Raw genomic sequence first — 18,576 nt, 5'->3', positions numbered from 1 at the left:
TTGAAGTTTTATTACCTAGTTAATTCTACCTTCAACAATTTATCACCATGCTCGCAGTATAGGATAAATTTCTTTTGTCAGTTTTTATATTCGAGAGATAACTTATATCTACCTTACCTATGGGCATTCAATAATACATTTTTCTCTCCTTTTCTGCTGAATCAGCAGATACATCGCTTAAAGAGCTTATTCAGATATGAGTAGATAAGTAAGTTCTCTACCAAACTCCCAATGACTTTGGCACAGCCAATTGATCTCGTACAATCAGCTCGAATTAAATTGGGGCGGATTCATTCAAATGATTTTTACTTATACACAATCGTCTGTTGTTTATGCGTTAAGTAATTATTTATAATTAGGAATACTTCCATATATTTTTGACAGAGAATAGACATTATATTTTTGAGATTATTGATAAAAGTACAACTTCATTGAAATCATTTCTTCATGAGTAAGAGTTTCCGTTTGCTTTAATTAGTAAGTAAACATTCTTACCTGAAAATGCTTCTTCGCTGGACAAGTTTGTAGAATTGTTAAATTTTAAATGATATTTTGTAATATCTTTCAAATATTCTATAAAGAATGTTCGAATCCATACACAAATATTCGTAGCGACTATATGCATCAATCCAAACCGTGCTATCACTTTAAAACGATGTATATTGAGCTGAAATAAATAAAACAATTTAATCAATACAGGAGGGTATTATACAGAGTATTGTAGTACATATGCCTCATAGTTTTTAGTATTTCCTATGACTTTGATAGAATAAATACAATATATTTGCTTTCTTATAAATTCCCTATTGCTATTATCCAACCTTGAAAAATATCAATTGTTTGTTAAGTACCATAACACGTTTACCTTAATTTATACTGTTCTAGTATTACTGCGGATACATATGTTCTAGGTCCATCGAAATATTATTTGTAGATGACTCATTTACCCACTGAAAGAATTATGATAGTTACTTACTATACTATTGGCAGAGAGAATTGCACCTAGACATCACAAAATTACATATCGAACTGAATCCATAATCTTAAGTAGGTAGATTTCTTTCACACTTAAGTATGCTTCCCCTTAATTTGAATATGTACTGTACAGTTTTTAAGAGATGCATTCACACACTTATAAACGAACAATTTATTTTTTAATGATCTAATAATGAACTTTAGGCCAATTTAAACGAACGTTACAAAGGATCAAAGATCACAATCCATTTGAAATTTGCTTCAACAAAAATTCAACGAGATGTCAGAATAGATTTAGTTTGTGATACTAGTTCAAAGATCTTTTGGAAATATCTGCACTGCTGCACTCTTTATTCACTAGATATTCATTCTTTGTAATTAAAATCTGCAGTTCTCTGTTGCTCTCTCTCGTCCTTATCTATTCATTAAAATTACTTTATGACAAAATCTCCAAATGAAGATTAAGATGAAATATCTGTCAAAAATAGTGAAACAATAAAGTTGAATTACAAAGACCACTGAAAGATTCAACCAGAAAGAATGAATACTATTAGAACCAAATACGAAGAACATATCTAAAATTACAGCTATGATGGTTTCCAACATCGAAAACGAGGATCTGTATGAAACAAATCTTGTCAAATAACAACGTATCGACTTCCATGCTCTCAGTTTTTACTAGCAGGTTTAGTAAACTGATTCCGTATTAACAATATCTTTATTGTGCTTTATTGCGAGTAATTGAATATTATTAATTAAATGTCAATTCATAATTACCCGTGAATTCATAAAAATGAAGTACATTTGCATAAAGGTAAATATCATCTGCAACGTAGGATTTACCCCCTTTAGGATCATGTAACATGGAGAGTTGAACGGTACCTCGAAGAATACTCCAAACTCCAATCCGATGTAAATCATAGTTCCCAACCCAAAAGCTGAAAAATAAGAATACGTCAATGGAAAATAAACATCGAAAAAAACTTTTATTTAGGTTATACATGCCTTCGAGAATGATTTAATTTTTCTAAATTTCAATATTTACATAATTTAAATTATTCATATAACAAGAGAGTTTCATTCAGTAGTAGTGTAATTGAGGCTAAATCCAATTTATATGAAAAAAAGAGCCAGGAAATTCCATATGATACAAATATGATCACATGTTTTTAAATGTGTCATTCAAGATTTAAAAGTTTCATAGATAGTCCATTTTGTTATAAGATTTTTCTATTTTTGCTATTTAAAATTAACTTACCTATTGCACCAATTCTCAAGAAAAAACTTCCGTGACTGTGATCGTTCTGTGAAGTCTTGCGCTTACATTTGATCTTCGAATCTGAACTGGATTCTATGGCTACGGAATCGGCAGGTGGAGTAGGCTGACGAGTAGTTTGTTGTGCAGTTGTAGCACCAGGAGCCGCTGGAGCTGCTGGAGCGACAGGAGGCTGTTCCTGTGATACAACAGTAGCAGCTTGAGATTGAGTTATTTCTTCTACAGGCACAGGCACGGCTGCCAGGCCTGCGTCAACCACCCCTTCAGAGTTGCGCCGGTAGGTGCTCTACCCCCACAAATTAAAAGTAAATAATAAAAATGGTGAATAATTTTAGCAGTCAGGAAGAAGGGTCCCAGAACTATCATAATTTAGTAAGTATGGCCAGTTTGACTCCCGTTTTTCAAACCTGCATTTTACTGTGTTTCATTTAAAATGTATTACGTAACAAATATCTAATAAATAGTAGTTGAATTCGAATTTTTCTGTTATAGCAGAATACACTAAAATATATCCAAGCAAAAGTAACATACGTAAAAGCAAAGGCAGTGATGAATGTCTTAACTGCGTGTTAATATCATTTTTTTTAATTCAAATTAAGCAATTCTTCTCTCGAGACTGATCACCTATGAATTAGCGGTAGGCTTATTGGCCGGAATAGAGAATTATCCAATAATAAAGTTTTATTTTATTTTAGGAGTTTGATAAACAATTGTAACTACGTCATATTATTGTCGAACAATTATAATTTTCGTATTAACTTAAAACTATGGAAACAATTAGCCTTAAATACAGTGGAATTATTCAATCAATATAAAAACCTACCAACCAAAAAGTTTTTGTTAAGAAACAATAAGAAGTACGATATATAAAAGAGTATATTACATAGAAAGATGATACAACTCGCATGATATCTTGCGTTTCACAATAATTATCAGTTTTCTACAATCTTTATCGTGATATTGTGTGATATATTATATGTGCTCCCTAGCCAACCATTTAAGTTCCTTTGATAGGAATCCATAATTTAACACTTGATGCTAGCAAGTTTTACCACACGATTACGAACGATTACGTGAATATCTTGTGAATTATGAATAATGCTCATAAACTCTACCTTGTTGCGACATCCTCGAGAGCTTTATACAGTATGTAGGCCTTGTGTAAAACTTGTTAAATGTTAAAAAGTTGCTGTTAGTAAAATGTTTTAAACTTTTAGTTTTACGTCTAAAATAGGTTTTGGATGAATATTGTCAAATATTTTGGATAATATTTAATATGATGGAAATAGATAGGTCTTGTTGATAATAATTTTTTATGCATATACAAGGGTTCATTGTTTCCAAAATTGTGTTCAAAGTTTCGTTAGGTCTAGAATACGCCAACAATAAAGTAGGTGTAAGTCATATTTTCATAAAAATTTTTTTTCGAATCACAGATAGATTTTTGAAGTAATGAGATGAGTATAATTTTTAAAATGGGTAGAGAAAAAGTTATTGATGAAAAAATTCGATTAATCATTTAATCAAAGTTGTAAACATGTCAAAATCAGTGTTCGAAATATATTTCGCTTGTATAAAGCAAATGATTCGATTGTCCCTAAACGCCGATACGTAAGAAAATCGAAATTGCCAGACAAAGATAAAAAAGAATAATTCAAAAAAACAGACGTGCTAACTATGGTCAACTAAGTGTACTTTGGAGTAATGCAGTGAGTAGGCGGATTTCAAGATCCACATGTCACAGAGAGGCTCAAAAATTAGGATTTCGGACATACAAGGTGAATTTTGTAACACCTTAGTTTAATACACATTTTTCTAAATTTAAATTTTCTTAACATAGGCCAAGAAAAAGCCATTATTGACTCAAATCCAATAGAAAAATAGACGTAAATGGGCCAAAGAGCCAAAGTAGAGTTATTCGACAAAAATATGAAGCTTCTCCAGATTGTTTGAAGCGGAAAATAAAATTTCCGGCATCTGTAATAATTGTTGCTAACAATAGAAGTATCTTTAACCGCTTGGAAAGCCTTTATTTTTCAGCAAGATGGAGCAGCATGCAATAAGTCAAACTTAAAATGGTTCTCAGACAACAATATTCCACTTTTAAAGTGGGTTTCAAGTAGTCACCAATAGAAACCCTTGAAATGAAATGAAAAAGCAGTTGCGTGCAAATCCAGCTAGAACTGTCATGGAATTAAAAGAAAGACTACAAGAAATTTGAGATGATTTTACTCCCGAATACTGCTAGAATTTAATAAACACCATGCCTCAAAGAATTACGGCTGTTATTAAAAATAAGGGGATGTTATACAATGGTAACTTTTAAAAGTATATTTAATATTTAAGCTTTTCTGATTACATTATTTGGTTTTTGTTTTTTTTTTCATTTGTAATTATAACATATGTTAAGACTTGTAACTCCTATAAAAGTATCTAAAATGTTTATAGAAAATATAAAGTGCTCAAAACGAAACAATTTGTCGGTTTTTAACAGCTGAAAAAGCAATAATTAGTAATTTTTTTCAATTGGGCCAACTGAAATGGGACGGGGCTCGTATATATTGATTGATCCTCGCATTATTGTCTCCTGCCATTGATATTGGAAGAACTGTGCTATATACCTATACAAATAAGAAATATATAATTACCATAAAATGTGCAAAGAGGAGAAACTCAAAGGCTTTTAAAGAAAACTGGGATAGAATATAGATTAACAAAAAAGCAGACGGTAAAAAAAATTAACGTAGTTAACAGGAAAGAAAACGGAACAAAAGTGGAAGACAAACACCTAAACCTAATAATATATTGGAAATATGAAGAGACGAACAGAATAAAAATTGAAGAAAAAATTGGAAAAATACAAATAAATATATCTTTAGTGAACAAAGAAAGATTTTATATTGATATCATTGACAGACAAAACTTTTCCTAGTTTTATCTTGCCCAGAAAAAATCTGTGAAGTATATAAGTTGAAATTAATGGAATAAATGTTTGACTTTCAACCTAAAACCTAGTTTTCACAGAAAACATTTGACAAATTGTAGCGCCTTGGTATCTTTTTTTCCCAGAACTGCACCATTTTCCCGTACATTTGTTTGATTTTTGCTTTAATGAACGTTTGTTGCTTGTTTATACTTTCTAGCTAAAGGTTCAATTTTATACTTATAAAAATGAGAAAAATATTTAATGAATCACTCATGTCAAAATACTAGGAAATTTCTTACACCTAAAGCTTACCGCTACTCCACTTCCCTAAACTCAACGATTTGAAGGCCCAATACTCATTGTCTGCTAAAAAATTGTAACCAGAGTTGAGTACAAAAAATTTTTATTATTGATTATGCTTGTGAAAGGGGAAAACGCTGCCCCTGGAGGGGTAGTAAATATCTAAATTTTGTCTACCTACTCTTAAAATTTATTTACAGTATACCGATCACGAACTTTGAATTTTCAAATAATCTTACCGCATCAAATTGCCATTGTACAGAAATAGGCTGGTTGGATTCCTCTGGCTGTAAAAAATTACATTCGATGAAAACAATAAATGATCAAATACTTCCAATCTTAAAAGAATCAAACTAAAATTTGGTTTGGGCCTCTTCCAACAACTGCTTTGAAAAATCATAAATAATAGTATGATGAGTAAAAAAGTAGACCAGTATGTATATCGTGCGTATAAGTTGGTTAGAATATTATAGATCAAAAGCCATTGATTCTCTTTAGTATCATTTCAAAAAGTCATGAAAATGTTTCTCACGTGAATAACTACCTTGAAATTTTGAAGAGAGAATAGTTTGATGATTCGCGAAAATATACCAAACCCATGAAAAAATTTTAAAACATTTTTATTTTCTCTAATATTTGATATAGGTACATATTACTAACAAAGAATTCATACTTTCAGAATACTATAGCGAACTATCTGAATATTATTATTTACCCTCTTAAAAAATGTAGGGAGTTAACCCCGACAGGTTTTCAATATTTATTGAGAAAGTTTGAATGACTTTCAAAATGATAACTGGAAATATATGGCTCTTCTTCTATTAGCTTTATATCGATAATTCAACACATGGTTAAAACGCCACTGTTTGAGTATAATTAATGTTTCAATCATTTTAGTTTGTCCTTGTCTCACATGATTTGTGATTCTCTTTATACCTGATGACCTTATGACGTAGAAATCATGACGTGTTATATAGTTATATTAGTTATAAAATAATCGATTGAAAATGAAGTTTTTGATTTAGAAAGACAAAATTTTTTTTTAAACTTGTTCTGGTTTTGAATGAGAAATGAATTGAAATCTTTACAATGGTCCTAAAGTTGTATTTTCAAGAGTATTTCTTTCCATCTGAAGCTTTGACTGAATAACATCAAAATCAATTATTAACAGTAGAAGGCACTAATCTTACTGGATTACTACAAAAAAATAGTCTGTGAACTCTGTGATTATTAAACTTCATCTTAAAAAATTTTGGTCCACCTACAAATCAAATGAACCATTCCAAAAGACTATTCTAAGCTATAGAGTTTTAATTTTGCGTGAAACGTAATTAGATTTTTACTTACGTTCTATATCAAGTTATGGCACAATTGCTGCTATTTCAATATATACGCCGAAGCATTAATTACAACTCTTATTTCCGAGACTTTATAACCAAATAGTGAAATACCGACAATTAATCTGAACAATACCAAGAAATGTTATATTTGGCCACTGGATATATTATTACACTATATTTTTCAAGATAAAAATAAATGGAAAATAAAAGATGCAATCAATTACCATTTTGAAAATTCGATATTTAGACAAATAGGATTAAACATGTGATTAATTCTCCTAAAATTTGAGAACTTCTAGCAAAACGAGTGTGAGAAAATTTGTTTTTAGATAATCAATGATTACAGAGAGAAACAAAAGTCTAAATATTTATATACTGTTTGATATAATTCTAAATTTCTTTCAATAGAAAGATGAGTTTGCCAAATGTAGTTAATGATAATAATAAGTATAATGAATAATTATATAGGTGGGAGGATAATTGAAACATACATTATTTATATAATAAATAAATTGTAATAAACAGGTTTTAATATCTTGAAAACTTACTACAATACAAGAACTTAATTTTGAAATATTCAATCATTTTGTTTCGAATATTCAGATGAACTCTAATCAGAGCCAGGTCACAGTATTTTCTTTTTTCCTCTATTATATTTCTATATTCGTATATACATGAAATTTTCCATGGCTCCCATTTCAAAAGTATTTCTATATCCTGCTATGTACAAATCCTTTTACATGAGCTAACGCCATTTGGCCTGACTCAATAGTAACATTTTAGTCCCTCACATGACACAGACAATTCAATTTATGAATTGGTCTATGTGTTATTATTCATATTATATAAGATAAATAAAATTTTACTCAGAATAATATTATTATAATGTATAATAAATACTAACTACAAACAAAGTGATTCAAGTTTATTCAAATTACATATAAATTTTTGATACCTTAAAATAGCTTTTTTGAAATTAAATTGATTTCATCTCTGATTTTCTAATACCTAAGTATATGATTTTTTTATTTTGAAAAGCTGAAACTATTATAAAAAACAATCCAAATTTTTCAGTTGAAACAAATAGTAACAAAAATAATTTTTTCCCTAACAACTTTGGAAAACATTGATACTTTTCCAATTCGATATATGTGTTTGTATAAAATAAAAATTCTTTGTAGGAAGAAACACTTTTCTAGATGTTGAAAAATAGGCATGATAATTTTTGAAGTGGTGAGATGAAGAACATTTGGAGCACCATCCATGGCATCTCTCAGGTGTTTGAGTTATATATTTACCTGTTTATAAACCAGTGAAAGTCTTGAAGAAATATTGGATTGCATTATATGAATAACAAATATCGCATAGTTACTTTAATATATCAAGAAACCAATTTTTTCATAGGTTTCTGTTTCATGAACGAATATACAATTCTTTTAGGGTGTAAATACTTTTTAAATACTATGAGATCTACTTTTTTATTTCTATTGATTCGGATGAAAAAATATAGCAATAATTTCTCCAGAAATTCTCTTGGGTTATTTTTTCTAGATTATACATTTAGAAAATAAGAAAGTTGTCATTTAATGTAGGAACGCTTTAACAAATAAGAAAATAGAACATAATATTCAAACGTATTTGGAGTATAATTTTATAGATAAAAATAGAAGAAAATATCCACCAAAAACTCAATTCAATGTACAATAATATTCCACGATTAGACGAGGAGCTGGCTACAAAAAACAGGGTCGATAAGGTGCGCACCATCGCCAGACGCCACTTCTTAAGGTCAGCACAGGTTTGATATGAAAATGCTAGCCGGTTTTCCCGAACGAAAAAATTGGCTGAAAAACCTCATAACGGGCGCGCGTGAAACCTTTTGTAACGTGGGGCTTAAACCTCAAATAAGAGCGGTGTAATAGCGCAAGAAGTTTTGCAGGCCGGAAAACCCTCGTAAGAAGTGACCGAAAGTGCCGGACAACTCATCTAAAAAACCTCATAACGTGCGACAAAGAATGTGTGCAAAAAGTCTGTGAAAAACTGTTTGTGCCTTATTTTGCACGGTCCGTCAAAATGTTTCTAGCCAAGAAAAGCATTCTAGTGTTAGACCATCCACCTTGTTCGCTAGAGCTTACATCTTGCAACCTCTACCCCTTTCCTAAGATCAAGATTTGAGTCTTATCTGGCATTAAATTGGAGATGATAATAAAGAAATATACATAAAATGAAAATAAAATATTTTATATCACCAGTTTCATTATATAATAGCCACACTACATAATACTCTATATACATCCTCCGATTACTTTATAAATCAAAACTAAACTTTGTTCAATCCAACATACCTATAGGCCACGAAAATTAAATAATTTGCGCACCATCCCGGTCCAACATATAAAGAATTAAAAAAGGTATTTTAGCTAACGTAATCAAACATTAATAAGAACAGATAGAAAAAAAGGCTAATCGATAACTCAATATCTGTTGATAAAAAATGCAAATCTGAACAAGTGATTAAAACAGCCCCTTAAAAATTGTGATGCTCAAAACAAAATCACCCGTCTCCATATTATCATGAATTGTCCTATAAACTAAATCAGAGGAATACTTTTTCTATGAAGCATTGAATTTTTTAAAGTAAATATCGTTTTTATATATGTTCAAGTCTCAAATAAATAGAATAAAGAGAAAAATAAATACAATTTTATATAATTCATTGTTATGAGAAACAACACCCATATTTTTTAAAAAGTAATCACCCTGAAATTTACTTGGCGTGAAATGAATCAGTGCTTATGCTTAAAAAATTTTAGTTCACTTGTAGAAACATAAGCATAGACATGCCATGTTTCAACGTCTTTATAAGGTTTTTAAGCAGGTACATATTATTACGTTAAAAGAGGATCAATACTAATACCACTGCAATCGCAAACATATTTAACTACTTACATACTGCGGATAATAGAAAATAATTTAGTCTTTCTCACCTTAATCAACTCATTTCAAAAAATGGAAAGTTTTTCTACACGTATATGTTTGAAATAATTTCTTAGTTTATTTTCTTGTACCAAACTGAATTTTCAAAGGAAAAGAAAATCAAAGAACTATCAAAACAAAAATATCTGTCTTATAAAAGGTTTTTTACATTACGATTCCCTCGAAAAATAATTTACTTGAAACTTTGTGAAAGTGTAACAATTTAAACATTTTTTTACTGATAATGTGTACTTCTTAACTATGGTTGTTACAATCTCCGGTATTGTTAATTTAAACAAATGAACTAGGCCAATTACTCTCTCACGGTAGTAGTAGTAATGTGAAGAATTCTCGGTCTAGTTATCTCAGTCTTCCTTGACACTCTATAGTTTGCTGCGTTGTAGTTGATGGAATATAGTCGTTTACAATTGTTTTTTCTTTATCTTATATGTACTGAATTTTTACAATCGACTGAAATACAATCAGAAGAGTTGATTATGGGTGTACGTCTAAATTATATTTTATAGTTTTTATTTGATACGTCTCCGCAGTACCTACATAAAACTTTATTTTGAATTAGAAAAATATCTGAAAGTAATAAATAACAATTCTAAATCCTGTGGAATATTAGACAATACCCAATAAAGCAGAAAAGAGAGAAGATTGAAAAGTTTTGAGAACTGAACGAAATAAAATTGAAAAATGCACCAGTACCGTTCCAGATATATCAAGTAGATTTAAGATGACACAGAATGACAAGACTCCATGTTAATTTATTCGCCATTCTGTATGCATAATTTTTAGAAACTTATTCATTTAGCTTCAGCTACTGGTGCTTTCAATTTGATCTTAATTATCTTTTGTAGTTTAGTCTAAATTGTTCCTGTAAATGTAAGACAAAATGGACGTATCTTTAATTTCAACAAATTCTTGCAACGTTTTGTGTGTGGCACTACTGACTACGACTGAAATTTCAGTCCAAATAAACAGGCTCCAGGAGACTACTTTATTCTGTACTATATTTTTGTATCTCTTCCTATCCCATTATGACCTGCGTCAAGAATTTATTACCCAACCAATATCGAATTACGCTGCTTGGTCGCTTTATTTGTAAAAACTGTTGTAAAATCATTGTTAGTGATTGTTCCTTGTATCCATACCATATCATACTATACTTTAGATCAACTTTTCTTAACCTTAAGTCCCGATACGAAACGGGTACCCAGAGGTATTAGAATAGGTCGCCAGAATTTTTAAAAAACGTTGTGAGCGCCATAATTCTGACTGAGAGCTGGAAAAGTTTATATGGCAATTTGTATGGCAGCAATTCAGTGTCGTTAAACATCAATCGCTTAAACTCAACAAATCAGACAAATTCATCCTAGTCACAAAAATAAGCCACTTGTCTTTTGAAAAGAGAAAGAAGCGCAAGCAAAGCGTTCGAAACTTGATGCACTATCCAGTTTCGTTGGAAAAACTATTTGTCTGTGGAGACGGAATAGCTAAGAAGGTGGGGATGGTGTCAATTTTGAGCTATACCGTAAAATTAAACTAGACTTAACGCCATTAGATATTTTAGAACAATTAATAACAGATATCAAAACAGCAATGAAATTTTCTATTCAAATCGATAAATCAGTAGATATGTATGTGAGATACAGAATTCAAAATTTCAATAACAAATTTATTTTGGTAAAAAGCTTTTGTACCGAAGTCAATGAAAAAAATAACAAGAAGTCTTTCTTCAAAAACAGAAATAGATACAGTTCTGACTGATAGAGAACAAGGATGTGGTTTCATTATAAGTGGATGGCGAAATTAACATATTTAAGCGATGTTTATCACTTAAATCAGCAGAACATAAAGTTAAAACCACACCGTAATAGACACGTGTGAAAAAATTATTGTTTTTAAAAATGAAACAAAACTATAGCCATAAAAAATTGTAAATTCGCGCCATTTTCTAAATTAAACTTGTTTTTCAAGATCTAGGTGGCAATCATATTTTTCAAAACAATATCCTTCTATTTTCAAAACGTTTCATCATCTTGAAAGTCAAATTTCACAAAGTGTCTATATCGACTAATACAGATGAGTAAGAAATTCCTTGGGTTTAGATATAATAGGGGTTGGAAATTGTACTGCTAAATTACAAAAAGAATATCTAATAATTACAAGGTCATATGGTATTAAAAGGAAAATTTGCAAAGTTTTGGACAGAAGGAAGCTGGGAAGGTTCTGCTATCATTTACTACTATAAATTTTTGTGAAGCATGATTCTCATCCTTAGCTCTTTAGAAAAAATACAAAAATAGATCTGCAACATGACATAAGATGTGCACTTCAGTTTACATTTTATACATATTTTTTTGTTAAAATAAAATCATAATTTCCGTTCATGGATCATATTTTTAGTAATACTTAAAAATTCAATAATTAAGGCTTTTAGGTCACTACGTCAGTTTACTAGAATAATATAACGTCTGGGTCGCAAATTTCAAACAAATTTATATTTTGGATGGCCAAATGGTGACAGTATTTTGGAAAGCAGTTGTAGAGGCTTGAAGAAATGAAATAGTAGAACTGGAAAGTATGGAAGAACTAATATAAATGTGATAAACATGATATAATTATGAAACGATAATTATTTCGGAAAAATGGTGACGATTGACAGGTAACCAGAAGAGCTGATGATAATATAAATACAGTAGTCATACTACTGAATCATAAAAAACCAATTGTATCAAAGTCAGTTAAAACTGTCTGCATGTGTTGTTCTTTTGACTTTATTAGTATTTTTTAGTTCTAAATAAAAATTTAAATATAAATTTCAGATATCTTTCTAATAAAACCAAACAATTAAAACTATAAAATCAAATACCAATGATTTCATTTTTTCTTCTCTCACACAACAAAACAAATCTGTAAAATTTCAGTAACGTACTATTAAAATTACAATGCAAAGATATTATCTTGTACGCATACTTTATTGAAAGAGCGGTGCACCACTTTAATAGACTAAGACCTTGCTGCTGAGTCGTCCAGGTCATTTTCATTCTATTTTATCTATTGCACAATAATCCCCACCCGTGGACAATTTAGTTCTTCAAACTTTCATTTGATTACAGTGTAATTTTCTAACTGCAATTGTTTCCGGTCTACAAAAATTTTCTACGAACATTAAATATATTTTTTGTTACAAACCCATCTCATTTGATTACTGGGATGAATGGATTGTGCATTCTATACTTCTATTTATATAATTATCATAAATGAAAAAATGATCTGGAGAACCTGCATTTCGTTCTTAATCCGTCAAACTTTCAGGTACTACAATAAAAAAGCTATTCTAAAAATCCAAAGTTAAAAGAGAAATAATAAAGTTAAGAAGAAAACAAAACAAATATTCGAAACTGTTTGATGTAACAAATGAATTTAAATAGCAGCTAGACAATATTGATAATTTGTGATTCATAATTTGTCAACATCTCAGATATCATAGAAACAGGTCAATATAATTCCCGCGTTTGAGTAAATTTCAGCAATTAGGGCTACATCCAAATGGATAAAAATGAAAGAGAGGATGGATCCCAACTAAAAACGTAAAAGAAAGAAATAGATAGTCAGAAGAATTATGAAACAATGATAAGGAAATGTCTATTCTGAAAATATATGGAAAAATAGTGATGGATAGCATCAGAGAAATATAATATGAAGCAGCTGATTGTCGTATCATGGACTAGGTACGTGGAACAGAAATGCAATCAAACAAGTAAAATAGACTATAAGAATTTTGAAATCAAAATTTGAATAGACCTAAACAGATACTTCCAAATTATACGTTCATTGAAAGAAAAGAGAGAGGACAAATTAAAATACCCAAACATCAAATAAAACCAATTGTGATGAAATTATATTAGAAGCAAATATGAATACAGGCATAACCAATAAATGAAGAAACAATAGAAGCAAAAATGGCTTAATATAATATTATGAGAATCTATAGCAATTATCAAGATAGGGCGGTAAAAGCAGAGAGATAAATTATGCAATGAAAAGTATCATGACGAAAAAATGTCTAAGATATATATTCAAAAAAGCATAGAACGAGGATAAAAGAAAGAAATTCAATAATTTAAAATCTCCAAATATCTATATAACTTAACACATATTTTATATTGACTCGACTTCACTATTGACTTGGGTTGTAATATTCATCATATTTACTTCCATTTGTTGATCTTTCAAATTTGAGAGGACTTTTATAATTTATTGTCAAATCCAATTGCTGGTATTGTTAATAAATTGATTGTACCGTATTCTGGTGACAATAGATCCCAAATTAATATCAGTGGCCAAGGAATTCACATATATTTTCAATTGAAAAAATCTAATTTTACACGCACTCTGCAATTCAAACCCAGATAGGAAACAAAATTGTGATATGATGTTATGAAGAAACTAAAACTGTTTAAATGAAAATCAAACAAACTGCGTTAAAATAAAGCTGGTTAGAACAAACACCGATCTACTGATTACAAACATTGCAAGAATTAGTAGCAATAATAAAGTCCAGATTTATACAGTTATGTCGTAATATTTGAAAATTCAATGGTGTGTATTAAATCGAACATAAATTCTTACATTTCTATTGATAAAGAAATATTTATAATATCCGAAATTAATTTAGAAAACAATAGATGTAATGGAGATCGAAAACGTTTATTCAGGCACGTTAATATAACAGGACGGAAGAATAAATTACATTATTCATGTGCACTCTGATAAAAACCATTAAAAATACTCGATACAGATCAAATGATCATGAGATAGAAACGACGTATGTTGTTTATACAAATGTCACACAGACTTTATAAATGTGTTATTGCATGGTTTCAAGCTACACCAGGCTCGATTCGTGACTATTAAATCCATATTTTGTACTTTTGTCAAATTCCTATGTACCATAGTAATAGATTGGGATGAAATATAATTAGTAATAAATTTTAGATAAGAATAGACCCGAAACCAGAGGACATAGAATAAGAAATGAAGTGTGCTGGCAAAACGAAACGTAAATTTTCATAAAAAGGTATTTGAAACGATAAATAAAGAGACAAGTAAGAAATGAAGAAATAAAACTACAGCTCTAACTTTCCCCTCACGATGATAAAATACAAATAATTTAATAGAAGTTGCATGAAGCTCTCAAAAATATGATCTTGTTTTCAATATCCTACCTTATTTACCTCAAATTAAATTTAAAACATCCAAATTCAATTGGTCTTTATATAATTATCATTTTTGGTTAAATGGGAAATAAATAATGATTAAAAATAACTATTTTGGGATTTAATTTTTGTTTTGATTAATATTGTTCAATATCCAAATAGAAGACGTGAAAATAATGCTGTGACATAAAAACAAATTCTCATACGACCCCTCCTTTCTGAGTTAGGCATTTAAAGTTGTGCAATCACAACTATTTTTTAAAGAATTCATTCGAACATTATAAATTTTTAATGGATGGTTACGTATTTCAATTTAGTATGTCTGATGGAATAAATAATTCTACACTACTATCTGAAGGCCAGGGGCGGCTCATGACCAATGCTTAATAACTTTTACAGGGAAAAACTGTACAATTTAAAGATAGCAAACATGAATTTTACGCTATAAAAGTTCAAAGACATATCCTTCGAAGAATCCAGGAATGTGTAAAAGTGCAAGGTGCCCACCACGATTATTAAGTATTGTTTTTATTTGATAAGTTGTAGACTGACCAACTAAATTTTTCTAAATTTATTAAGAAATTCATCTTTGGATTGTACAGGTTATCCCTGTGAAAGTTACGGATAGTTAACTATTGGGCATGAGCCGCCCCTGGCCTTCATATAATTGTGCAGAATTATTTATTCCGTCAAGCTCACTACATGGACATACGTAATCATCCGTTAAAAATTCATACCTAATGTTCGAATGTATAATTTAGGATATATACTAAAAAATACTCTTATTATTTACTATTTCTATTCGTGGGGTTAATTTGGAAACACTTTTTCTTACGTTCTAAATTTATTTAAACACTCTACACTACACTTAACTAACTTAATAATAATTAACTTATCATTAAAATTTAACTAACCTATATTATATATAATTTATTTAAATTTTTGGGTTACTTTTCTATTTCGTTGTGTTCACTATGTTTAATTATTATAAACTAAACTAACTGCGCTAAACAAACTCGTTTATGTATTCAGGGAAATTCTCAAAAGTTCTAGAAAATAAACAAACAAAACAAATAAATAAATGGACTTTCCTATAAATTAGTTCAAAACAAGCAATGTATACAAACATCAGACGTATTCCGCGGTCTAGAAAAAGAATTTTAGAATTCTACTATAACCGGATAGGACCGGCTCCAAGGTCCATATAGCGGACTTGTTCCTAATAATACGTTCTGATTTTGCAATATCAAAAGCATATAACTCAGAAACGAGGGGTCTTAAAAGAAAATTTTTTCACAGTCACTCCTGTATAACGACAACTAATTAGCGTTAATTCCAAAAAAGTGTCTATTCAGAGATCTGCGTTATTTAATAACTGATCAGTGCGTTGGAAAAATGTTGCGGGTTTACTAGCGTATTGTCGCACGTAGAGTAAAAACAGATAATTTATAAAGACCAATTATCTACATAACTGTATAAAAGCAAACTTCAAACTCAAACAAATATAGTTTCAACAATTCTACCTTCTCCTGCTTCTTATCCTTTTTATCTTTCTTTTCTTTCTTCTGCTTTTTTTGTGCTTCGGCTTCTTTTTTCTTTTTTTCTTTATCATCTTTTTCCTTTTTATTTTTAACTTCCTTGTCTTTCACATTCTTTTTCGGAACTGGCTTTGGTTGTTTTTCATTTCCAGAACAACAAGAGCTTTCTTGCAATAAAAAGCAGAAAACGTACAGTAAGAAAAGAATGCTAAAACCGTAAAGGTAAGTGAAAAATCCTTCATAGTAGTACGGGGGTATGTTGTGCGTCACTATATCCGAAATGACGTAAGCGATGCATATTACGACTAGAAGTTTGGCGTAGACGAAACTTGTTACAATGAACAGGGATGTCCTGAAACAAAAATCAAAATTTTAGTATATATAAAATAACAAAACATGATTATCTAAGAATTGAGTTGTTCAAGTTCGACAAATTCATTATTTATTCTACTTCTTAATGGAATTTACACATCCAACTTCCTACCTATTAATTAAACACGATGTTAGTAATTTTTAAATGCAATTTAATTCTTATCTAATTTCTGTTGGAAGTTACCTAACAATTAAAGTTCTTGAGTTAACTTATGCACGTGATAAGTTCAAAAGATAACACCCATGTATCAAATAACAGTTATTTTTTAAACACGAAAAGGGAACCGGCAGAACATTTGTCATGCTCTAATCAACTAACTAATCCTGTGAAGTTTTATATTGAAATATTCTCATCGCACTCCTATTCAGATCCAAATGAAAAGCATTCATTTCCGGTGTATACGAGACTTCTCTTTATAATGCCGTTAATCATATAAAAGCTCTTGCTTCATTGCTCGATATTGCTCTTGAAAGATTGTGGAAAAAATGGAATAATACAGTTGTAATAGGTATTTTCTATTGGATATTTCAGTACAATTAGAGTATATTATTCTAGATAGACTTAATTGATACGACGTAACTCAACAATGAACTGTTTTTGGTTTTCGGTATCAGCTACAATGAACCAAAATAAAATTACAACAGTTTATTCATTACAAGTTTAAATAATTAGCTAGTTATTTAAAGCTACGTAGGGTGTACTGTCAGGGAAGTCAAGGAAGGTGATAAGCTGTAGCAATTTAGAATAAAAAAGTGTTTGGAATAGCTAGTAATGTAGAGTTTTGAAACGAATGTTAAAGATCGAGATTCAATATTTGAAGGTCTAAGAATTGTCTAGATAACATGCAACAAAACCTAGACACATCATACAAATTCAGGACGAAATTACAAATTAACATCTAGTGGAGAATTTTGTATCCCAATAGGAAAACTTGATCAGTATTGAAAAATACATCCAACCGCGACAGGAAGCTGAAACATTGGAACCTACTGAGTTAACGGTACTAAAAGACCACATAAGACAAACAAATATGCAGCATATACAAAATTCATATTATAATGAACCACAACAACAAAATTTCCATGGAAATCAGTACCATGTGCAAATTCTTAATGGACACTATAGATGAAGATGCTGAAAAAAGGATACGTATATGGGAAATTCAAAAAAGTTTCGAGTACCGGCAAAGAAAAAATAAATAAAGAACCAATGAATATATAATCTGAAGGAACTCTCAGTTAAAGCGCATGTACAGGGTGTCCCAATAAGAATGGCTCTCGGCCATATCTCGGGAACCGTTTAACTTCCATAATGCAGTTTCCCTGTGACAGCATAAGTAATATTGACATAATAATTGGAACTATTATTAATAGAACAAGGAAAGACAATTTTGAGAAGTCAAAAAATGTTAAAATCCGTTCAGTTGACCCGGAGTAATTTATGTTTAAAGGAAAATCCTTAAAATTTACACATTTCTTAGGATATCTAGTAATACGAAAAAGATTTCGACAAGCGGTTTTCGCTATTCTGTTGCTAATTTGGTCTACTTTTATATTTCTTAATTAAAACTGCATGTTTCCATTTAACATTTTTCAAGGATAGCTAGATTGAAAAAAATAAATAAATACCTCCCTCTAGCGT

The 18,576-nt window shown here is 30.1% G+C and overlaps 1 protein-coding gene across 11 annotated transcripts in view; it reads right to left on the bottom strand.

Annotated features, from left to right (window-relative positions):
• Window positions 1-18,576, bottom strand: part of LOC130451212 (proton channel OtopLc) — a 52,030-nt gene that overhangs the window by 11,456 nt on the left and 21,998 nt on the right. For 6 of the 11 annotated variants that reach the window (XM_056790078.1, XM_056790080.1, XM_056790077.1 and 3 more), the window contains 4 exons: window positions 16,548-16,914; window positions 2,234-2,537; window positions 1,753-1,913; window positions 496-667 (listed from right to left, as the gene is read on the bottom strand). In XM_056790078.1, the coding sequence (XP_056646056.1) occupies window positions 496-667; window positions 1,753-1,913; window positions 2,234-2,537; window positions 16,548-16,914 (1,004 nt within the window). Of the gene's footprint in view, window positions 1-495; window positions 668-1,752; window positions 1,914-2,233; window positions 2,538-5,716; window positions 5,765-16,547; window positions 16,915-18,576 lie in introns of all 11 variants that reach the window. The other 5 variants (XM_056790083.1, XM_056790085.1, XM_056790087.1 and 2 more) reach the window with 2 other exon arrangements.

The sequence above is a fragment of the Diorhabda sublineata genome, chromosome X, assembly GCF_026230105.1.
Source record: "Diorhabda sublineata isolate icDioSubl1.1 chromosome X, icDioSubl1.1, whole genome shotgun sequence".
Classification (NCBI taxonomy): Eukaryota; Metazoa; Arthropoda; class Insecta; order Coleoptera; family Chrysomelidae; genus Diorhabda; species Diorhabda sublineata.
The sequence above is the reverse complement of the archived record's forward strand: the minus strand, read 5'-3'. Positions and strand labels throughout refer to the sequence as shown.